The sequence below is a fragment of the Pleurodeles waltl genome, chromosome 5 (genome assembly GCF_031143425.1).
Source record: "Pleurodeles waltl isolate 20211129_DDA chromosome 5, aPleWal1.hap1.20221129, whole genome shotgun sequence".
Classification (NCBI taxonomy): domain Eukaryota; kingdom Metazoa; phylum Chordata; class Amphibia; order Caudata; family Salamandridae; genus Pleurodeles; species Pleurodeles waltl.
The window spans coordinates 1,801,648,532-1,801,673,662 of record NC_090444.1 but is presented as its reverse complement, the minus strand read 5'-3'; the positions used below and the strand labels follow the sequence as shown (position 1 = coordinate 1,801,673,662).

The 25,131-nt window shown below is 40.6% G+C and overlaps 2 protein-coding genes across 3 annotated transcripts in view; one reads left to right on the top strand and one right to left on the bottom strand.

Annotated features, from left to right (window-relative positions):
• Window positions 1–19,039, bottom strand: part of YIPF3 (Yip1 domain family member 3) — a 63,300-nt gene extending 44,261 nt beyond the window's left edge. The window contains exons 1-2 of one of the 2 annotated variants that reach the window (XM_069236258.1): window positions 18,776–19,039; window positions 1,432–1,527 (exon numbers count right to left, since the gene is read on the bottom strand). In XM_069236258.1, the coding sequence (XP_069092359.1) occupies window positions 1,432–1,527; window positions 18,776–18,853 (174 nt within the window). In that variant the 5' untranslated portion in view covers window positions 18,854–19,039. The remainder of the gene's footprint in view (window positions 1–1,431; window positions 1,528–18,775) is intronic. The other variant, XM_069236259.1, reaches the window with a different exon arrangement.
• Window positions 19,040–21,316: 2,277 nt separating this feature from the next.
• POLR1C (RNA polymerase I and III subunit C) overlaps window positions 21,317–25,131 on the top strand; it is an 86,179-nt gene continuing 82,364 nt past the window's right edge. Inside the window, exon 1 of the mRNA XM_069236257.1 lies at window positions 21,317–21,470. Within this exon, the coding sequence (XP_069092358.1) occupies window positions 21,402–21,470 (69 nt within the window). The 5' untranslated portion in view covers window positions 21,317–21,401. The remainder of the gene's footprint in view (window positions 21,471–25,131) is intronic.

The following is a 25,131-nucleotide window of genomic DNA, read 5'->3' as shown; positions in this document are numbered from 1 at the left end:
GTCTACAGTGATTTAGCAATCACTATAAATGGCAAAAAATATCTAGAGTAACTACACTTTATTAATACTGAAAAGTTCCTTAGATAAAAAATGTAATTGCCATTTTAACTGTACAAACATTCTGTAGTGAGAATTTGCACAAACAAACACACACACACGGCCTAGCCTTTACAGAAGCAGCGGAGGCTAGGTGGATAGATAGATGGCATACTGGTAATACTGCGAGTAGATGCACTAGCCTTAAGCCACCTACTGGCTCCACCACGTTTAAAATGGATATTAAAAACACGTCAAGTGAAGCATATGAAATCCAGAACAAATCAATGCTTTTCTAAATCTAACGAGAGACTGCAATAGGAATGCCATTTGTTGCTGTGTTTACTTATAGGTGTTATTTTTACACAAGCTTGGAAGTCTACAATTGTTGCAAATTTCAGAGGAGGAAACTTACAACGTGTCGATATCAAACTTTGAAAAAGAATACATTTTTTTATCAGGTCCAACAATAACAAATGCAGAGAAATGGAGTAACCTACACCCTGTAAAATTTACATTCTCACGCAGGGCAAAGTTCTTTTATTTTCGCACAATAACGGACAAAAACAGGTGGTCTAAGCAGCATCAGACACAGCCAATCCCTAACACAGACTCCAAAGCAGGAAGTACCCAGAGCCCCGTCACCACAATCCAAGCAACAGAGAGCGATGCCAAACATTGCAGCAGCGACTGTCACTGCCAGTTATATACTATAATAATGTCTAATGACAATATCCTCACGACTATATGACCTTTTTCATTATTTCTTTAAGACTATCAGCTGCCTTATTTTCAGGGCTTATGATTGCTTTTGCAGGATTTAAGCGTTTATGACAATTATCCAATCTAGTCGCAGTTAGCACTACACTTTTCAGGCAGTGTGTCAGAAACGACGACATGTTACTTTCTGCCCCATTTCTAGGTGAATACTTTAGCATTTCAAAACGGATCTCTTCTTCTAGACAAATCCAGACTGGTGTGAAAGAGTATTCCATTTTCATTCGCATGGTGAGGGTTTGCCTGGAATTGATTAACCGTTCCTCAGCTCCTGAAGAACTCATGGAAGTTTTGCAAGTGACCAATTAGGTCAATTTTAATTGTCTTAACTACTCAATTTGCACTTAGGTTTTAAAGGCAAGAGGGTTTTCCGAGACTAACATACACAAAAGAGATTAATATGTGCACTAAGCCTCTTTGGCGATAAGAATGTCCGCAAAAGGTCTTCTTTCTTCAGTTTTCTACAATTTCAAGTTCGAAAAAGTATACTTTGTATACACCATTCACAGAACACCAAAGAAACGCAAAGCTTAAGCTAGAAATGGCCAATCTGAATGTCAGAAGAGAGCCCCAAAGCCAAGCTTTTCACAAACAGGACAGAGAGGCTCATTTGCTTACAGAATAGGTTTGTGGCAGCCACTGGGTGCCATGCTGTGTGGGTGCATCTGTCCTTTCGTGTCCACTCTGCCTTGGAGCAGGTTCCTCTGCTTCAGCCTTTGCAATTGATAAAAAACATAAAACATGTCTTGATTACAGAATAAAGTGGGTACAGTCAACTGCACTGAAAAAGAAAATGTCAGCCTCTTGGAAGATAAAAGCCCAATATATTCTCCCCATCCAGCCGGGGAACAGTTTAGAAGATCAACAGTCACACACATAGGAAAAATAAATAATTAAAAAATAAATTTTTTTAAAAAAAAAAGGTAAGAAGTAAACACTTGAAAATTATTCACTTGCACTTAATGAACCGGAGAGGAAATCAAGTGAGGAGAAGACTTTGGGGAATCACAATTACTGGATTAGTGGATAATGAAAACGAAGTACAAGTGCTGCAGTTTGGGGGGGGGGGGGGGGGAAAGGCTTCGGAAAAATATAAACCTGGTTTGGATATTACAAGGGAAAACCAAAAACAACAAGAGAAGATAAAACAAAAGCATTGTTTATTTATGTGGAAAACTATAAGTAGATTTCATCTTCAAAAATAGAAAAAAACAAGTAATATCAAATAAAAAGAAAGCTGGACCTTCAGTATAGACTCCTCTCTGCCTTACCAAACCAAAGCAACATATTGTGCTGATGAAAGGAGTGGATGCAGATGGCAAATAATCCATAGGTATACTAGGTGATGCATGAACTGCAATCAATGACAGCAACTATCTTGTTCAATATTACACAAACAGTTTACAATAGTAGCTAATTCTTGCATATAAACCCACACTCGATATCCATACTCCAATGGTATTTAACTGGGGCAAAACACAACGGGCCCAGCTACTGCAGGATCCAATCCAGTCCATATGCTGAGACATCTACAATATTCGTCAAAATAATGTGCAAGCTCAAATTAAATCGTCCGTAGGTCTATTTTGGTTTAAAATAAGCCCATAGAGATGATTGTGAACGTCCCGAAGTATGTCCAAATCAAAAGCTGACATGTTTCGTCCTAAAAAGGACAAGGTAATATGTGTTTGGCTTCTTATCAATAAACTTCAGTAAGATAATCAATGTCAATTAATATAGTCATTACTTGAGCACTGAATGTCAGTAAATTGACCTCATATATATGATATTTGCTAACATCTCCAGTTCCCAAGTATTGGGTTGACTGGAAAAGCAGGTTTAATTGCAGTGGATTATTTTCCGTTTAAAGAGATACTCTACTTTGTAACCAAAGATGCAGGATTTTTGTGCAGTGAAAGGCAAATTTACTATTTTTCTGAAAATGATAGAAATAATCCTTAATCCCAGGGTATTTTAGGCAGAAGCCTGTAGATCATATCCACACACAAAAACAAATCTTGCTGGGACAGCCATGGCTTTAGTCTGCACTATTAAAGTGCACAATCCCAACTTGTCCTGTAGCTCTGATGGAGGAAAGGTTTAGGATGCATATCAGTTTTTTCTTGGTGTGCTTATATTTATTTAGTAGTAGTACTAAACCGAGGACAGACCCTAGCACCTAAATGGAAGCTGGGTCACACATACAGGGAGTGCAGAATTATTAGGCAAATGAGTATTTTGACCACATCATCCTCTTTATGCATGTTGTCTTACTCCAAGCTGTATAGGCTCGAAAGCCTACTACCAATTAAGCATATTAGGTGATGTGCATCTCTGTAATGAGAAGGGGTGTGGTCTAATGACATCAACACCCTATATCAGGTGTGCATAATTATTAGGCAACTTCCTTTCCTTTGGCAAAATGGGTCAAAAGAAGGACTTGACAGGCTCAGAAAAGTCAAAAATAGTGAGATATCTTGCAGAGGGATGCAGCACTCTTAAAATTGCAAAGCTTCTGAAGCGTGATCATCGAACAATCAAGCGTTTCATTCATAATAGTCAACAGGGTTGCAAGAAGCGTGTGGAAAAACCAAGGCGCAAAATAACTGCCCATGAACCGAGAAAAGTCAAGCGTGCAGCTGCCACGATGCCACTTGCCACCAGTTTGGCCATATTTCAGAGCTGCAACATCACTGGAGTGCCCAAAAGCACAAGGTGTGCAATACTCAGAGACATGGCCAAGGTAAGAAAGGCTGAAAGACGACCACCACTGAACAAGACACACAAGCTGAAACGTCAAGACTGGGCCAAGAAATATCTCAAGACTGATTTTTATAAGGTTTTATGGACTGATGAAATGAGAGTGAGTCTTGATGGGCCAGATGGATGGGCCCGTGGCTGGATTGGTAAAGGGCAGAGAGCTCCAGTCCGACTCAGACGCCAGCAAGGTGGAGGTGGAGTACTGGTTTGGGCTGGTATCATCAAAGATGAGCTTGTGGGGCCTTTTCGGGTTGAGGATGGAGTCAAGCTCAACTCCCAGTCCTACTGCCAGTTCCTGGAAGACACCTTCTTCAAGCAGTGGTACAGGAAGAAGTCTGCATCCTTCAAGAAAAACATGATTTTCATGCAGGACAATGCTCCATCACACGCGTCCAAGTACTCCACAGCGTGGCTGGCAAGAAAGGGTATAAAAGAAGGAAATCTAATGACATGGCCTCCTTGTTCACCTGATCTGAACCCCATTGAGAACCTGTGGTCCATCATCAAATGTGAGATTTACAAGGAGGGAAAACAGTACACCTCTCTGAACAGTGTCTGGGAGGCTGTGGTTGCTGCTGCACGCAATGTTGATGGTGAACAGATCAAACCACTGACAGAATCCATGGATGGCAGGCTTTTGAGTGTCCTTGCAAAGAAAGGTGGCTATATTGGTCACTGATTTGTTTTTGAATGTCAGAAATGTATATTTGTGAATGTTGAGATGTTATATTGGTTTCACTGGTAATAATAAATAATTGAAATGGGTATATATTTTTTTTTGTTAAGTTGCCTAATAATTATGCACAGTAATAGTCACCTGCACACACAGATATCCCCCTAACATAGCTAAAACTAAAAACAAACTAAAAACTACTTCCAAAAATATTCAGCTTTGATATTAATGAGTTTTTTGGGTTCATTGAGAACATGGTTGTTGTTCAATAATAAAATTAATCCTCAAAAATACAACTTGCCTAATAATTCTGCACTCCCTGTATAGTTAAGGAATGAAGATTCAGAGGGGTCACTTAGAGGGATGCGTAGCAAGAGAATACACCTTCAACCTCAGGATAAATTGTGAGCAAATAAAGAAAAGGATTTGATAGAAAAAAACATGAATGATAAAGGAACACTTTGAAAAAGGGCATGTTACAAATAAAAAACAGACTCGTTTTTATATTTGTATTTCAGTAATACAAAGGCATGTGATTATCAATGGAAGTTGCCTGGGGCAACTGATTAACCACCAACTTATTGTTGCGACAGCAGTTCCGAGATCTTACCTGGGACCACTGCTTTAAGTGAGCAGGTACTACCAGATTCTCAGTAGCGGCACTCCTTTCATTTGGATGGGCAGTACCGGCACTTCTTAGCACTGCTCCGGCACTTTAAAGGGAGCGTACGAGCACTTCTCAACACTGCTCCATTGGTTGTAATGGGAGAGTAACAGAATTTCTCACCAGGAAACAGGTACTCTGAGACGAGGATTACCTGTACTATGTTTCTATTTCATAATCAAGCAAAACTCGCAGCCTCTTCTTCCACCATTATGTATGTCTTAAATTTACTATCTTTATGTCTCACTGAGCACTGTGCCGTCTGCACTACGTTTGATATTACTATGATACAAATATAAAAGTGAATTGATTGTTTATCAATACTGTTTCTCTTTAAGATTCTTCCTTAATCGTTTGTTTTTCCATTGAATTATTCGCTTTATTTGTTCACAGTTCATCACGAGGTTGAAGGTGTAATCACTCAATACACTACCCACCAAACGAATCGTACGGAACCATTATGATTTAGGATTCATGTAGTTTCCTCTGAAAGCAGGTGTTTTTATTTAGCATCAAAGTGAGTATTAGTGAATGACACATACAATATATTTGAGACTGCAATGATCAGTATCAGAACTATGGCTACGTGCAAACAATGAATGATTGCCTACTCTCCCCAGAACAGGGGTCTTTAAACTGGGACCCCTAGGAGGGCCTTCGGTGATCCCAGGGAGGGGTGGGGGGGAAGAGACAGGCTCTGGCCAAAAGAAGAAACATGCTGATTTCAGTGCTTGTTTTAAGATGAAAAAAACGAGCAGCAGAAAACCACTCTGTAATGCGCCATCACTAACATCTTTTGTCATCTAGACCCAAGCTGAGACTATGTGTCAAAAGAAAGGGACTCCAAATTGTCTTCAAAACCCCCACCCCCACTTCTAATAATCACTTTTATAGTTTTGTTGGAAAATATGTATTGCTACTGTCATAACAATAAAATACACACACACACTCTTTAAACCTGTCTAAGTATTTTTTTTTACCCATGATTCTAATTATGTATTGTATGTGCATATGTGTGTGTATTCATGTGTGTGTGTGTGTGTGTGTGTGTGTATATATATATATGTGTATGTATGTGTATATGTTGTTTCTGTGCTTGGCATGTTCGTGGATCATTGCATGGCTCCTGGTTTTGGGTTGTTATACTAGATATCTATGTCATGTCTCTATCAAACTATCCTCCATTCTCACTTTGACTCATCCCAAATCCCTTCTACCACTTTCATCTCCTAAATAACTCTGCCTAAGCTCTTCCCTCCACCTCCACATCTAACTCACCAAACCTCACTCTACCTCTGTGACCTCCCACACAACCCTACTAAATTCTCCTGCATTCATCTCACCCTGCTACTATGCTCTCCCTAACCCTTCCACATACTCTTCCCACTCCGCCCCCCTTTATTCATCCCAAGCCTTTGGGTTGAGTAAATGAAGGATATACTCCCAATTAACACTTCTGGATTTCTTTCCTCCTCCACCCCTCCATTACTCCAGTCAATCTAACTAACAAACTCTCATATCCGCGGCTCAAATTAACTCATAATAGTACTAAAACTGTACTCATTATTAAACAATACTAATCCATCACTAATTCTTGTTGGGTTCGGGAGTAGCGTGCTACTCATTGAAAAGCGCTTTGACGCCTCGTCAGGGGTAATAAGCGCTATATAAATACGATTACAATACAATGAATAAAAAACAATACAATGTGAATACTTTTACACCCTAGTAAAGGCCTGGCTGGCCAGAATAGTAGGTTTGGCACCATGTATTTGGATGCATTTTTGAAAAAGGTAACACAACTTCACTGCAATGTTTAAATAAGTCTAGACACATGTAAACATTGCCAATTTAATAAATCATTGTCATAAATTCAGAGGGGGGCCCAATTATTATTAATTTTTTTTAACTGGGAGGCGCAGCATTAAAGAGTTTGAAGACCACTGCCCTAAAAGGAACAGTAAATGCGTGCAATGAATGACATCCGAATGACATCAGACAAACAATACAAATCTCTACAGCACAGTCATACCTTGCCAAAGACTTGAAGTATGCACTTCCACTACTAGTTTATCTGTCACCACTGTGTCGGCTAGTATGAAGTCTCCTGCACTGCTGATGACTAGTTATCAAATTACCTTATTACAACTTTTCAAGTTAGTGTGTCTTGATGAAGAGAAGATTAAAGACCTAGTTACGAGTTTGGCAGTCGGAAAACCCAACCGCTAGACCTGTGGCAAGTAGACCACTGCAGCGCTTGCAGTCTCCCCACCTGCCCTATTAGGAGTTTTCCACTGGGCTGACTGGCAGAAACTAAGGTTTCTGCTGGTTACCCATTGGAAAATGTGTGGTGGCATTGGACTCTGCTCCACATGGAGATGAGTTCAATGCCGTTGAACAGGGGGCCACCCCTAGCACCCTCTGAAGACAGTGCGCATTCCGGCAGTGCTGGGGAGGCAGGCTCCCAGCACTCGTTCTCCGCCAGCCTTTTCATGGTGGTTGAAAAGGCTGGAGCAGAACATGGTTGTAATCAGCAGGGCAGTGCACTACCATGATTGATCACAACCAAGACCGCTGTCAGCCCATCGGGATCAGAGATCCTGGCGGAGACAGCGGTCCGACCGCCAGACTTGTAATGTGGCAGTCAGACTGTCACAGCCATGGCGGTCAAACCGCCACTGCGAGCCTGGCAGTCTTGAGACCATCAGATTCATAATCTGGCCCTTAGTCTCAAAGCAGGTCTTGAAACTTTAAAGGAACTTGACAATATGGATTAACATTTGTAAAGAAGATACTGGAAGATATTTTTAATCACTTAGGCTATTACAATATTGTACGATTTCAAGAAAACATGGAGAATGCCACAATTACATACTGGTAAGCTTTATTATACATTGACCAATTCACTGTCATCACAGTCAATACTTTTGAGGAGGATACCTCCTTATGTGGTGGGGGAGGGGTTAATCAGGAAGTAGGAAGATGGTAACTCCACCCATTCCTCTGGGCGATAAAATAGGCACAGCATTTTTTGAATTTTTCTTCACTTACTAAGCTGAAGAAAAGAGAAAAGCCAGCAGTCCATAGGGGGAGTGGGCAAGTCAATAGGATAATCAAGATTACTGGTAACAAACTAGAGTATAATCCCATGTCCATCGTCCCATTTATTACTTTCGGGAAATGCCAAAGCCCTGCTACCAGTTACATCTTATATTAATAATACAATCTCCCACATACACAGCTTTATTAGTGGAAGGAAAATTTAGAAAGTGAAAACATAATTGAAACTTAAGACAAAACAGATTTAAAAACATTTTATCCAAAAACACAAAGCTTAACACAAAACAGAAACACCTTGAACCTCAGCCCACAAAGCAGCAAATCCTCAGGTTGATATACCACGACCGACTACGTTGAGTGTCAGCTAAGCAGTTGTGAAACAAATCAATCCACTAATAGAACCCTTGTAAGCCTTTCGCCATTGACCTGGACACCCAAAGGTAACAAAAAAATAATTAGATTTCCTAATGGGCAACATATGTTCCAAATAGATCAAAGGAGATATTTTTACGGCTAGTTAATTTAGAAAAATCTTGCCCGAGAAGAAGAGGGAAAGAAAAATACTGACTGAATAATGACCTGAACCCTTAAAAGCCTTTCATCCTTGACCTGCACACCCAAAAGTAACAAAAAGATAATACAACTTCCCAAATGGTTGAATATCAATCACTCAATCAGAAATGTGTAAAGCACACTACTTATCTGCAAGAATCTCAAGTAACTGTGGGGAGTGGTCCTCTATGCTTCAGTCGAAGAGCCAGGTCTTAAGGTCCTTCCTGAATTGAGGTAACGATGATGACTGCCTGAGGTGAAGAGGCAGCGTGTTCCAGCTCTTTGCGGCAAGTTAGGCGAAGGATCTTCCTCCAGCCGAGGTCTTCCATATTGGGCTACAGTGGCTAGAGCTTGTTCAGGGCTCGAAAAATCTACTCGAACACTCGCTTTGTCGAGTTTTATTTCAGGAGGTCGAGCTATTTTTAGATTCCAGTGGACATAGGAGAGGTGTTCTGTTCAGTCATCAGAAACTGAATTAGCAAATAAGATGCCTTTAAATCTTATTCTTGTCACATTTGCTCTGTGTTCAGAGATAGAGGTCAAAAGTCAGTTGCAATGTAAATACTTTTCCTTCTGACTGAAGAGTTCCAGGATTTTGTAAGGTGAACTGTCTGACCTTTGTGAAATGAAAGGCTCTTGGTATCAGGTTTTTCGTAACGCACAACATTAAAATAACTAAGTCAACTTTACAAACATTTCAAAATATATTTCAGTAGATGTGAAAGACTAATTTTTGTACTTCTGTGTGATGATAAAAATATTTTAATAAGATGAAAAAAAACTCAGAACACTTTAATTGGTGATGTGCAAATAATAAATATTTTCTGAAACCCAATTTTCACAGATTATTCTTAATACACTACATAGTTTTATCAGTAAAGCTGCAAGTTAGTGGGAAGGTTTTTGGACATTTCTTGGAAATTTACTGTGTGTAAATGACAGTGTGCTACGACATCATGCTTTAGTAATATATTTATTTAAAGTGAGTGTTTAAACAAACGGAGAAACACTCCTGCCCTGATGGCAACGTTACTAGTAAACTAAGAGGCAAGTCATGCATGGCTCATGTGTACCCTATATGTACGATAGATTTATTATACATGGGAGCAAACATTTAGTGTATTGAATCAAACAAAAGAGGATTATTTTTTACAACAGAAATGCTGAACTCACATATTTGAAGGTGCACTCATATGTGAGAATGAAGAAAAAGGCAACTAAAATACAATATTTGCCTGGGATCACACAATTTGAGATCCGTTTCCGGGTCAAGTACATTGCAATTAGGTCGAGAAGATTATTCAAGCTACTCGACCTGCAGGTCTAGTAAAATGTTTATCATTTTTTGAGGCCTGCTGTTGAGTGGAACGGAGAGGTCTGGCGGGGGAGGAGAAGGTGACGTGATGGTTGAGGTAGGTGGGTCCTGGAAGTGAAGAACCTTGTATGAATGGACGAGGAGTTTGAAGTTGACCCTTTTCTCGACGGCGAGCCAGTGGAGGTGTCTAGTGATGTGTTCGCAGCAGGGGATGTTTAGAATGAGTCTAGCGGAGGCATTCTGGATGTTCAGTAGCTTCTTGACATTCTTCTGGGTGGTGACGGTGTAGAGGGCATTGCCATAGTCGAGCCTGCTGGAGACCAGAGCGTGGGTTACGGTCTTGCAGCAGTCATTTGGGATCCATTTGAAAATCTTCCAGAGAATTTGGAGTGTGTGGAAACTGGAGGATGCAACAGAGCTGCCCTGGCGAGTCATGTTCCAAATAGACAACAGGAGCTATTTTTACTTATACTAAATTTAGAAAAACCTTGCCCTGAGAAGAAGTCGAAAAGAAAGATACAGATTGAATAATCACCTGATCCCTGTAAGCCACTGAAGCCATTTTAGGAATGAACTCAGGATCTGGCTTCAAAATTATCCCATCCTCCACTATTATCAAACAAGCATTGGCAAAGCCAATAAGTCTCACCTACATGGGATCGGTTGGCTTTGTCAATGTTTTTAGCAATACTATGCAACAGGTCTCACCTACGAGAGATCTGTTGGTTTTGTCAATGTTTTAGCCACATTGTGCAGCAGCGCGGCTGCTGTGCAGCATGGCTGAAGGTTAAAAAAAAGTAAAGAAAAATAGTGCTATGGTACGGCCAGCGCTGAATGAGTAATAACGCTTATTTTTTTAATTGATGGTGTGCAGGAGGCAACAAGACAGGAGGGATGGTGTGTGGGGAGGCAACACAGACAAAGGAGGTAGTGGGAAAAAAGACCTATGATGCAGTGCTTGCCACAGCATACCTCTTTTTTTTTTTATTGTGATGTGGCAGGCAAGAGGCAAGACGGAGGGAGGGAGGTGGGCACGAGGCAATATTTATGGAGGGATTGGGAAGGCAACATGGAAGGACAGCGTGTGAGTCAGGAGGCAACACAGACAATGAAGGATGGGAGAGATGTGCTGGGAGGAAGCATATGGACAGTGGAAGCTGGGAGAGGCTGGGGAACGTAGATGCTAAAGAATGGAAGGAAGGGCTGGGGGCAAGCAGATGGGACCTGGGAGGCGGCAGGTACACGAGGGAGACAGCTCAAAATGACGCACTTTTGTGAAGCACAGAACACTAAAAAATTAGCACCTAAAAAAGTGGGCTGTGGAAGGACACAAGTAATGCATTCATGCTCCAGAGGAGGGACAAACACATGAAAAGGAAGAAAGCATATGGCAGGTGTCCAATAAGAAGCAAGCAAATTAATGTAAAGTGAATGCACTGTGTAGGCGAGACCTAAAGAGAGATATGATTAATCTTAACTCAATATTGTTTTATCTAATTATTTTTGTGTTGGCTAGTAAGCATAATAAGCAATATGTGATTTAGGTAATTAGTTAATGACACCATTACATCTGTTGAATTATAATGCACTTCTTTATAAATGAAAGCTTTTGAACGTTTTTAGTGATTAGTCTTTTTTTAAATAAATTCTACGAATTGAAAAAAAATGAAATGAGAGTTGTAAAATGGAGTCAATTCATCTACCTTATAATGTAACAGTTTGTATGTTTTTTCAAGTTGTGTTATCTAGCAAATATCTTAGTAACAACCTGAAAATCTCTTGTTGGCCTCTTCCCCTTCGGGCGGTTAAAGCACTAAATAATAAATATTTTTGCAAACAAAATTACTTTGTTGTAAGGCATTCCATCATTTTTGTGTTCTTCGATAGCGTGGAAGCTTAATTTGTCACACAATAAAATAAATCCGCTCAGAGTGTTCTATGCACATTTTTTCACAGCGCTATAACGCACACCCAGGCTTGAGGCATTCTATATCAATGACATTGCACTCTATACTTTACTGTCCTGCAGCAATGCCAAAGCCTGTTGACAGCACGTGCGGCTCTTGGATCACCCAATTTCAGGCTTGGGTAGCTTGTTCAGGGCAGGTTTCTTTCCACTGCAAGCTGGGATTTATAGACTCATTATAAAACCAGAACTACAAGGCCCAGCATTCAACGAAAAACTTGCATCTGAAACAGCTACCCACACATGGGCCTAGGTAACTTGAAAGCTCTGAACAGGGGAATTCAGTGTGGAGTCAGGAGGGCCGGGTGAGTACCTTGTTTTCAGAATAGCCACATTTGGCTGCTTTTTATGTAACTAATCTTAATAGAAAGAAATCATTATACGATCACTGTTTCCCCTGAAAGCCAGACGTGGATCAGAGCCTCATTACACTATTTTGGGATCCCTTGACAAAGAAAAGATCATCACGAACAGTTCACTAAGTGACTGAACTGACATTCGTATAAAGCGCCGAATAGTTTAAAAGCACTTCTTGGGTCAGTCACAGACATTTATGAACAAGCATTTGCAATGCAATCGGTCTCGTATTTGCTCGAGTTAACGCTATTTGCGTTGTAAATTCATACATGGGCTTTTCTTGCCACATAAATTGGACATGGCAGTGTCTAGCGAGATGAAAATTAGCTAAGAGAGGAGGGAATGTTACCAATAAGCAACACACTTAAACATAGCAGCGTGGGCTTTTTTGCGGTAGGAATCAGTAGAAGACATTGCAAGTGTGCTTTCCACCAAGTACCGCACTGGTGAGGTATATGGTGGAAATAATGCTTGCACAGCTTTCTCAACCACAAAATGAAAAGTAAAACATTAGCGAACCAATTCAAAACGCCATGGCTGCCATGAGCATGAGCACAAAGGAGAGACGGAAAAAGAAGTTTGCTCACAGTCAAAAATATCGGCAATTGTGCAATTATCCACGTAACAGGTCAGTCTGCAAGGCGGTAACAAAACCTCCCTAAGGTGGGACAAACAAAACATTTACCAATGACATCAAGAGATTTTTGAAAGGCAATCCCATGAACAAGTTAAAGTGATGGGCGTGGTTAAAAGCCTACAATGGTTACAATAGGTCAGAGCTCTTGCACGCTCGACCTAAAAATGGAGTGCTGCTGCTTATTCTTGGGAGCAGAAGTACTGCAATGTCATGCAATTACAAAAAAAAGAGCGTTATTTCATGTAAAAGTCAGGGTAATAAGCAACCTCAACTCAGCAACATTTCCCACGAATCACATTTGCACCATAGAAGACCTCTGCAACGCAACTGCCTCATAGACAGCTCTACATGGATGACGTGTAGACCCAGGCATGTGTCTAAGCCTCACATGGCTTTTTTTTTTTAACTGCACACACCTTATCAACTGGGAAGTCAAATAAATACAATATACTGATTGGTGTTTACCACTACCAATGGCACTACAAGCACCCAGTCCCATCCAAGGTAACGCTGCCAGGGGGGGTAATCCATATCTGCAGAGCAGGAGATACCCCTTCTCAAGGTTCCCTAATTCAGTATAATGCTTGTGGATTTCTGTGAGAAATAGGAGTTTTGTGGCGTTCATTACATTCTGCAGGATGGCCTAACATTTTGTGTTACATCACCAAATGGTGCCCTCCAGCAACTGTGGCGATGTTCTATGAAACACTGTGAATTATATGAACCTCTTCAAAATTAAAAATTAATGTAATAACTCTGCATTCTTGTGAGTGTTACATTATCAATGGTTCCCTTATACACATACAACAGTATTCAGAGGTTCTTGGCTGTACTTGTCTACAGCTGAGAATGTGTGTGATGGTTAAAAAAAAATGTTAATATAAATGATAGTTTTCCCAACTTTTCCCACTCCTTTATCATTATCCTTATAACTCCTAGCAGTTATCAACAACAACACAAGTTCCTTACTTGTGATGCCATGATGCCAATGCAATCTTTTTTGGGAACAAATGCATTCCCCTTGGTAAAAAGAAAAGGTTTAAACGGCAGCGTTTTCCACAAGTTTATAGGGTTACGATAAAAATGACAGTATCACCCAGTGGCTTTTGTTTCCAGGAATCAGACACAACTTTATATGCAAGGGAATGCCTGTACCGCCTCCCTTGAGCACCCTGTCATCAAACCGTGTCAGTTTAAAAGGGAAACTAAAAAAACAAAATATAATAACTTTAACATGGAAACAGTTTTATATTTGCTTTTATGTTAGTTTTGTACAAAAAGAACATAACAATCCCAAAAAAGCCCTTAAAGGAGAGGGTGATGAAAGAAAGGCAAGACCATATGAATTAATTTGGTCACTTCTCGCTACGTATCATATTCAGGAACGACAAAGGTCAAGAGGTTTGACAACCAAATGACACTTTTCCCGGCTCCATCTCCAGTACATGAACACAGCTGGGGAGAGGGAGCCAGATGAAAAAGACACACTCTAATACAGTGCTTAAACACAAAGAAAAAACTAGTGCCTTAAAAAGCAAGCAGTGGAAGAACACAAGTAATGGGTCCATGCTCCAGGGAAGGAGGAAGAGGAAGGATACCTACAGAAACTGACTAATAATAAGCAAGGAAATGACACTGACAATGCAGCCAACCAGTGGTACGTACTGGACGGGTTTCATGCCCACTGTATAGAAAACAAACGATCTCACAAGTGACAGCGCATGCACGGTCTTAAGCTTCAGCCTAAAAAGGAGGTTTCCAGCTCACACGTTTTACCTCAATGACAGCTACCAAAAATAATACCTTTGTAGTCAATATCTTTAGTTCCACAGAATTCAATTGTTCAAAGGGAAACCCTTGAAGGGCTTTCAAAACCAAAATGTAGACTGCAGGGAAGGAAAATAGGCCAAACCACAGGTCTAGCGAGATAAAGAGTGCCCCCATCCCACATTTTTTCACGCTCGTGAAAAGCTCTGATAGCAGCCCATTTAGCTTTGAGAGTTGATACTGCCAAAGTATTTTTAAAATCTTCATACAAAAATTACGAAACAGAAGAAGTGTCAGTGGATGGGAGAAAAAGACCTCAAAGAATACCATTACTCAAAATTCTTATGGTGCTTAGTATATGTTTTAAGAGTGGAAAGGTGTCTAAAACGCCGAGTTGCTCATATTTGTAGTTAGCCATCTGCAAAGAACTTACCTTTTCAGTACATGCACATAAATAGCAAATAAAGAGTACACTGGAATAGGTGCGGAAATGTAAAATTCTGCACATGTGCACCACACTTCCTGCTCAACACACACACACACACATATTACCCGAATGACGAGTGCCACTAATCTCGGTGGTCCAAAAGAAGAATCCAGCAGCAATTTGAGTAGGCTCAATTAAAAAAATGCATTAAGTCTGTTTTACCCACCACCTAAACAAAATACAAACTGACTATCGCATCACCCCAAAGATTGCTGCAATATCTTCCTGAAGCACTTCTCCCACACAGCGCAGCAAAGACCTCCGCATGCCTGGCACAAAGAGGACTACAAGTGCGATACTGGGGACCCAAGACCAGCAGGAATACCAGCTTTCCTCTCTTCATCTCAGTCATAAGAGAATTTTGGGAAGGGTATGTCTTTGTAGAACCCAAAGGAATTAGCGGGGTTATCAAATTCCTACCTTCTGATATTTTTCCCTGTCATGATGTTGGGCCCATGGGCCTGCAATGCTTGAATAAATATAACACAGTAAGTAGCTAAATACAACACATCTCAACCTTTAGCGGAATAAAAAATTAAGAAATAACTCTACACTACTGTTGCTACTACATTACATGATCTTTTAATCTTTTGCGTAACCTGGCCACTCTCATATTGCTCCTATTACTAGCACCACACACACCAGACCTGCCTTGAGCCAGATTACCACCAAACACCCCAAAAACATCTGCAGCACCTCTCATGCTAGGAATTCCCCAGTCGTTCAGTCCCAGTGTCCTCCAAGTTAAATTTCCCCAATGCACACAGAGATATCAATAAGTTCATCATACAAGTGTATAAACAAAAATGGGGACTGGGAGATTACTGGTCCAGTGCACAGTCTCCCGACCTGAACCTATAATATCAAAATAAGTGCACTGTTCCACGACAGAGAGAAAACAAGAAAGAGATCAGAGGTGGCAAAACTATACTGAGTATACTTAGGAGAGCCCTCAAGCACCCTTTTGGGTGACAGGTATCATTATCGGGCTTACTCCTCGCCAGACTGGTGCTGCAATGCCTGGCGGGCCGCCCAGCATTCTGGGTGGCACTCAACCATAATAAAATTGCTAACAACGGTGGTCTGGGAAAAGAATTGAATCAAAGATGGAGAGTGTAGAACAAAAGACAAGACTCTAAAATTAGCTCTGAACCTAAGCCACTGTTTTAATGCGATAGAAATTGGGTTCAGGCCAATATTAAAAACAAAAATATCAGAGTGTTACTGGGAATAATGTACCGTTACACTCTATAATCAGGGAAGGTAGTTCACCTAATCCTGCATGGTCAACATGTTTCGCGTCTATGTTTGGTCACAAAGTGATCCAGTGACGCTTCTTCAGGACCCACAAAAAAAGCCTGTGATTATAAAACTACTTCTCCTATATATCAGTAATATTATCAAGTGCACGTACAGTCACTTACAGAGTGGAAGACAGAATATGCCTAAGTCAATCGGTCAGTATAGTCGCCCATCCCATATTAGAGATTGGGCTCCCTAGGTCTGCGCTAGCATCAACCAAGGAAAACGAATGTATCACGTCCTTGGTGTGTCCGGGAACCTGCCCTCTGCTGCGCGCCTGTAGACATACAAGTGGCCAATAAAAATGTTCAAACAAACGTGGATCCTTATTCAACAAAGCCCTGGTTTAATTTGCTACAACACAGTTTGTTTCATCATCATTTTACTTGTAACAAGACAGATTACCAAGACTACTTCACGATTTTAACAGGGCCACTGTATTTATAAAGACCTTTAACAACTTTACATGGTTTCTTGATAAGGACTATGTCCACTTCTTCAACTTGAATACACTAAGTCGTCTTAACTTCATCATAGTGTTTCTTGGACTGCTCTTGTTTACCACAAACATCTTCATCTACACCTCTCACAACTGCTACAGAAGCAGAAAAATAACTACCTGTTTAAAAAGATGGCATTAGCTTGGTTTTAGTATTGTGGCCTCCTAACACAAATGATTAAACACATATTGTAGTGTGTGTCCTGTTAACGTAAGCCATTAATTTTTCTCTCAAATGTGTTCTCATAAACAAGACTGTAGCAAAGATAGTATGCACACCCTCTTACAAAACTCGATTTGTTCTTTTCACCAATCCAATCGAAGATGGACTATAAAATACTGCATTTAATGGTCTTATGCCATGAAAAACATGTTTTTCATTTTGTAACACAGAAAATGCGTCCCATTGTCAGATACTATGTACTTAGGAAAGCACTGCAAGTCAAAAACAACTCTTTAAAATAAAATAAATCTAAAAATAGTTCGTAGTGGCTGTCGACACAAACACACAATAAATCCACCTCAAGAAATAATCATGCAAGACAATTCCATTCATATCAGAAGGCAGTATGGTGAATGGTTCTAAATCGAAACACAACATAAAGGTTTCTTCCTGCTTTTTACCAGCGTATATTGAAAGAAAGGCAATTTTTTCCAACACTTGTGTGCCATTCTACTTGTGCATCCATACCACGCTACCAATATGCCTTGCATAAGAGTTTCTGTATATCTATGATCACCGGATGGATGCCCTGGGCTGCAATTGCAATGATTCCTTTTCACAGTTGATCTGTAGGAACCTTCTGTAGGAATCTGTTGACCTGTGCTGCATAAGAGTGTCAACTTCAATGGCAGTACATTTCGAGTTGCACGTAATCACCTACTCTGGTTTCTGTCAGGAGAGCAAACGTCCACAACAAACTTCTTTACCTTGCTTAATACAGAATCATGGCAAGTGGCACCAATACAATCTTTGCTAGAAATAGCACCATTACACTACACTACAGCTAAAGGAGTGAAAACACATTCCTGCAAATCATCGTCCTCACCACCAACACAAGTTCCTGAGGGTAATTTTGTAATAGTCTGCTCCAATAGTATCACCCTAGGATACAATCTTCACAGTAAAGCCATACTATTAGTAACTTTGAGATAAGATGCACCAATATTGCATATGCTTTCCCCACTCACGAAATATAGTGGCTTGTGGTGGGTTTACAAATCAAAACTAGTCCTAAAAGGTATGTTATAAACTTATCTATACCGCACAAGCAAGCTGAAGCTTTCCTCTCGTTGTGATGCTATGTTTTTCGGCACCTCGTAAAGAACGTGATATGAAAGCCATTGCGTGTTCTCTGCTGTTCACACTTTGACACAAGACTGCTGCAACAACTACCAAAGAACACTTTACACCCCTTAAAAAAGGTTTTAGAGCAGGTGCAGCAAATCCATGTGTTTACACAGCAAGTAGCTACGTACCACAGTATACGAACCCTCATTTCACCCAAGGCGGAAATTAAGATATATATCCAGAACAAAGCTCTCCGGATTTCCATGTGTAAGAACCTGGTAACGGGCTTACATTCGGGATGGGATGGGGGTGTGGGGAGAAAACTGCCGAGTGACCTTATGGAGCCTGTGGCATTTTATGAAGCTTCTCCCTATGAACAGCAAACTGGTAAAATAGCCAGAAAAAGATACAACTACGTATTATTAATAAATAAAAATAATATATGGCCTGTTCGCCCTCTTGTGTACAGATTGGGGACAAAGAAAGCTATGCAATGTGTTCACCGTGCGTCGCTCCAGGAGGGGAAACTGCTACGCTTTTCAAGCATGTAAAGCATCCTCTCGTGGCAGAGATAAGAGATGGGCCATATGTGTCCGAGGAGAAACTTTCGGCTGCTGCGCTTCCTCCTTTACCTGGAGGTTGTCTTCGAATCCGCCCCACTCCGCTGCGGTCATGGTCCGGCCTCCCCCGGGAGCCGCGGGGGTAGTCATGCCGACCCCTGGCTGTCGGTGCCCCTGGCGGGGGGTCGCGGAAGTCCAACCTCAGGGCCCAGCAGCCCCTCTCGCCCCCGCTCACCCTCTACGAGGAAGGAGGGCTGAGGTTGGGATGTGGGAGTCCGGAGCTCACTCCCATACCCGGAAGTAAACAACCCCCTCTGACACCCGCAGCAACACCACTGGGGACGTGGAGACGGGCCGTGAAGGGGGGCGGGGTTGAGGCTGTCTCGCGAGATTATTTTGACGTAACTCGCGAGATTTGTGACTGAGGTATAACACCCGGAAGCCCAGGACACATCAAGAAAGAGGCCATGCTGGAGAGGAGAACTTTCTAGAACTACGAGAATTATCTCACAAGAAGGGAGCCTTGGAAGTATTCCAGAAACGCAGACGTTTTGAACTCCATGTTTGTTTCACTCGTAACAGTAATCCTAAAGCACAAGTAAAAACAAAACAACATAAATTAAATAAAACATAGGCGTGGTCAGCCTCGAACTAGCCTCCAGTATCGTAAATGCTCCCTTTGAATGTGCTAGCGCAGGTGTATTAATAAAAATTGTTAATGAGTGTTCATGTATTCTGAATAAGGGGTTTGTGTAGAAAATATAATAATGTAGAAAATAATGCACGCATTTGAAAATGTGATTACGATGAGTGGCCACCATTGTTCACAAAGTGTACTTACTAGTAGTTACTATTGTGAAATGTTGAATATATGTTTGACTAATGTCGTAATATGTCATATTAAGGGTCATGCATTATGTCTTAGCTTTATTAATTGTAGGCCTTAACTTAGCGAATGTCTTGGCCTACTTGCCAGGCCTCCTGTCAAAGCTGTATTTCTTAACGTTTAATAAATGGCTGCCCTAGAGAGTTAAACTGTAATTTCCCATTTTGCCTTGTTTAAATGTGCTCATAACTGAAGGTTCTCAGGAGAACCGACTCCTAGAAGATGCTGTTCTTGTTAATGTAACACTTTGTGTGTAATGTGTGTGAGACCGACATTCTCAGAAGAAGAACAATGGAGATACTGAATGGAGTGGAAGCTGCAACAATATTGTTACCTGACAAGCCGGATGATGAGGACATTGTAGGACAACCAATCGACGACATGTGAACGGAGTAATAGTAGAATTCATAGATTTGGAGTTTTATTGGACAAAGCGTGAACATGCATTTATGTGACCAATAGGGATTTGGGAAATAATTTTAGTAGTTGTAATTTAACAGAACTGCACGGGAGAGGGATAGCTCATTCTTGCCCATTTTGCGTCCTGAGAAGAGACATGCTTAACTTTAATGCTTAAAGACTGTGTTTTCTGAACTTTGATGCTGAATCCTGATGCCTTGCTGATTGACTGATGTCCTGAGTACGAAGACTGATTCTGCTTGCTGATCCACACTGAGGATAGGTATTATGAGTTAGACTCTTGACTATTATGTCTATTTGCATTTCCTTTCTAAGTACCAACTGCACTGTTTTGATAGAGCCATAGTTCGATGTGTTTCCAAATTGATGTTGCTAAATTGTTTTGCATGAAGCCCAACATGCTGATGCTAATTTGATGTTAGTTAAGGATCGTCACTAATGAAATTATGCTACTAGGAAATAATGCTTGATGAATTTCTCTACTGAATCCTAATGTATGAAATCACTCTGACACAGTTGACTTTGTTAATTTGTACCGCAACCTTAGAATGTGTCGTAGTTCACGCTTTGATTGGAATACATTTCTTCCGCCACTTTGGACAGCCAGTATGGTTTCTGTATGTGTTTCATTTGATTTTTAGATGAATCTACATGACCTTAGCATTGTTAATGTAGGGAAATAAATATTCTAACTTCTACTAAAAGGTGTGGTTATTCATGACTGAAAGGTCATGGTGTGTGATAATTATTGACTCTATTATTACAGTTATTGATTGTTGCTGATTATTGATATTGTATATTGATTATTTGATTTGCATGTAGTGGAGCTATGGTAAGAAAATCTTAATTGTGAGTCAAAAGGTTAATCGATCTATTTGAGTCCCCTTGTAAGTTTACTTATTAAAGTCAGAAGCACTAACACATGTAGCCGCTACCTTTGCTGTTGTCCTAATGACACCTGTTGTCACACTGTGAGTAAAACAACGCCATGTTCAAGGTGACAGAGAAATGGCTGGAATTTCTAAAATATACAAATATAATTGCTTTCGAAAATAGCTGCCCGGGTACCTGCAAGCATCCACAACCTGAGGAAATTCGCGTATACAGCCACGGTCGCAAACTACCGCTACATACACTATATTAGAAACATAAGGGCGGGAGAGATTATATGAAACGGATGCAGAGGCGGATAACCCAAATAAAATGTAACTTTGAGGAAGGAATGGTAGAACTGACAGCGAGCCACTTCACTTCAAAATGGCCGCCGCGTGCGCACAGCCGGGCTGCCGATGCCACGGTGAAGGACCATCTCGAGCGCATTCGCCCCCGGGTGGGAGGCGTTGGTACAGACAGAGAAGAAGGACACGGTGTTTGTGCGATTTGACGGCAAAGATGGCGGCGCCCGGCAGCGTGGAGGAGATGCGGAGTCGCGCGGTGCTAGGGGAGTTCGGGGTTCGCAACGTGAGTGTTCACACCCCCGTCTCATCAGTGTAGCCGTCCGGCGCCGTAGAGCGATTATGGGCCGCCATTTGTCAGATTATGGCAGGGGGGCTGTAATATGGACGCCTGTCTCAGTTAGCCCTAAAATGTGCATTTTAGCCAACCATTCTGCACTCTGTACACTACGATACTGTGCGGGACTGATTCATTTGTGCATGTGAATTGCAGAGTGACAGCAAACTATCCCATCATCACAGTATCAATCATTTCCTCACAGAGCAGTATTGTAGTTTGCCACGGTGTTTACATGCAGTGGCATGCTTTTTTACTATTTTATGCAAATCAATTGCGCAAATTCCGTATATGGGCACTAGCTTGCTAAGTACTTGAGTTATATGGGATACATTTCAGCATTTATGTCAGTGCCATAAGGTTGCTATGTGGTTTGTAACCTAGCTGTCATGCTATCTGTACACACTTCTTGGTGGCATTATTTTGCGGATCTATTGTATGCCATCAAAATACTTATTTCTGTATGGTTGTTGCAGGTTATAGTAGAACATAACATTCATATTTATTGTTTCAGTTAATTAGAACTATAACAATATTACAATTACAAATGACGCAACTCTGCTATTAAAAGGGTGAGTAAATTACGTCTATGAATAATAAAAGATAATTACAATATCTGCCTTTATACAATGACAGTGCCAAATTTCAGAAACATGATAAAAGCATGAGGAGAAGCAGACACTTGGATACAAGTGGATGAAGGTGTACCACAAATCAAGGACATCAAGTTAATTAGGAAAGGTGCCATTATCAAAGTGCAAGAGCATGCCATTAGAAACAGTTTTTTTGTTATTCGAAAGACATTAACATTATAGGTATCAGAGATTATCAGACTGACATAGGTACTGCTGAAATGCGTAAAAAGTGTCTTTTAAAAGCAACAAACTAGTTTGGGCTACCCCTTTGGCCACGTGCATCAAAAAAGCAGCAGTTTGAACATCAAAACTAGAGATATTGGCATTATGAAGCATTACGTTTGTAAAACTGATTGAAAATTCTGGTCCTACAGGATGATGTCACACACACTTGACACTAACATTTCAACTTCCTGCAAAGCAGTGAAGAAGCAGAAAATTATAAAGTACAGGCACAAAGCTTGGTGAGTAGGGAATTGCAGGCAGATTTTTGGAGATTGACTGACACTGCAAGTGGCACACTGCCCTAGTGTGACATGCATAATCTGCACGTCTTTGTCCTTTGTCAGGGGCTACTGTGCGCATATGATGGCAGAATCCCTAAGGTGTCTTCTCATGACTCTGCAGATTAGGGCAGTCCCAAGATATTCCTGCTGTGTAAATTCTTTGTAACTATTTAGTATGACCCAGGCATGCAAGCGATTTTCTAAAGCAGCCTTTTCATCTAATGAATAGATCATTTTTATTGTTTTGTGAATTGCTTTTTTGACAATATAATGGCTTGCAGCAGCATGCCACAGGTCAGGCTGCCCAAACAGGGCTATTGTTCCATCATGTTCAGTTGCACAACCAAACTAAGAAGATACAAGAGCACTCAGTCAAGCAGTTATTTAGTTTGTTATTAATGTTTAGGGCGAGGTACTACAAGGATATTTTATGCATCAGACATACAAGAGACATCAGATGTTGATTACATAATATTCTGCACGATTCCTCAGTTGGGTGCAAAGATTTTTTTTAACGGAAATGAGTAGTGCGCACTAAAAATAGAAGAGTGTTGCAAAGTGACCTCTTTTGGGTTGTCAGCACTAGGTTTTGATGTTTTTTGGGAACTCACCTGCTGGTAATCTTGAACTCTAGCACTGAGACACTACTATCCAGTAACCAGTGTGCTTAAACCCCTAAAACATGTTGAAACTGGCTTGAAACCTGATTGGCGTGCATCTTTCCTGTAAATCCAAAGCATATAGTTCTGAAATAAGCCCCCTGACGTGAAGTTAAATGCCACCTGTGGAGTACAGCACCTATTGTGCCATGTGTTACTGAGGCAGTAAAAATAGGGCTTTGGCCTACCCTGTGTAGTCTGACAGAAGCATCTTCAACTCTGCTGCCCAGACATGTTAAAATCACAATTTGACATGTAGGAAAACAGTTGTAAATATTAAATGTTATCTTGCTGCCCAGACATGTCGAAATCACGCTTGGGCAGGTAGGAAAACATATAAATATTAAAACAGTCACCCTAAGCGCACCTTGCTGCCCACAAGGTATGGTGCATAATATTTAAGAGTGGAACATGTGAAATTGGAAATGGCACAGTCCCTCATTGACTATGCCCAAACTAACATTCACTGGTCAGGCTGTAGTGGGCATCAATAAAAAGGAGAGTTACTCCTATGTGCCAAAATTGATAGTGTTCTAATATTTGAAAGGCAAAAGTATTTCCCTTTTGTGCTTTTTTTAAAGATATTAAAACATTCCCCCATGAAATCAACACTCTTTCATTAATGCAGTTCTCATCAAGAACGCTTGTAAAGTCATTCTTTGTCTCAGTTATAAAAAAAAAATATATACATATTCATATTGTACATAATTTTTGCCAAGAAATTCCTGTTAACGGGGCGTTTCGGTAGGTTTAGGTATGGTTCACACCACCTTTGTCAGGACATATCAATTAAAAACAATTACTACAAGAGACAGAGAAATATAATTACTTTACTTGAGCTTAATACTTACCTCATTTGCAATACGTTGTCTGTTATAGCTTACTAACTATCCATGCGGGTGTAAGTAACCATAGTCCACTGATAATTTCATTCATTGTACTTATCATTTTAATCCACGCACAGTACACACAGGTATACTGCATCAGGAACATCCCCATATGCGGTTTTGTACTTAACTTCCAAGTTCTTATCAATCACCATATTGCGCCTATAGTTAAAATAATTGCGCCGTTCTACAGTATACATTTAAATTAATTGCATCCAAGATATTCAATGTAACCTATTCCTTCTATTATGTTTTTTTTAACAAATAAACTGGAGAAAGATTAAAAGTAGCAAAGGGTAGTTGTAATAGAGGATAGTTGTTGCACACTCTCTATGTACACATTTGTTACATACATATTTGTTCCCAACCCTCATAATTCAATCAAATTTCAGTCTAATGACCATTCATCCTCTCCAAGTGTTCGTGCATTACCCCACAGTTCCCGTGTTTATCTTGAGGTCCCAAACCTCGATAGTCCAATTGTAAACATGGACAGATTAAATGATTTATTACGTATTCCTGTGTCCCAGAGTTTACACTCACTCTTTGGAAGGAGTAAGCAAGTGAATATAAATCCTCGCTTCGCTTTATTTCTGTTTCATATCTCACCTTACCCACGGGCAATTGCTTCCTCTTTCTGCACACTGGTCCCCCTCGACCCGTTTCTCCATTGCTCAACTACCTCTCGAGGTTCTTTACATTTGTTGAATCTCCCATTTGCTGTTGTGCTGCTTCCCATGCAGAAATACACTTTAGTGCAGTTAAAAAATATATATTTTTAATTCACCATGCCAAGTGGCGTCCCTCATCTTGGATCAATAAATTAAGAAAATCAACTAAAAGTTGCCCGTGTCATTCTGCTGGGGTGTACATGCGTACCAATGCATGCTCACTCACACGACATGACGCATGTATGCACCTAG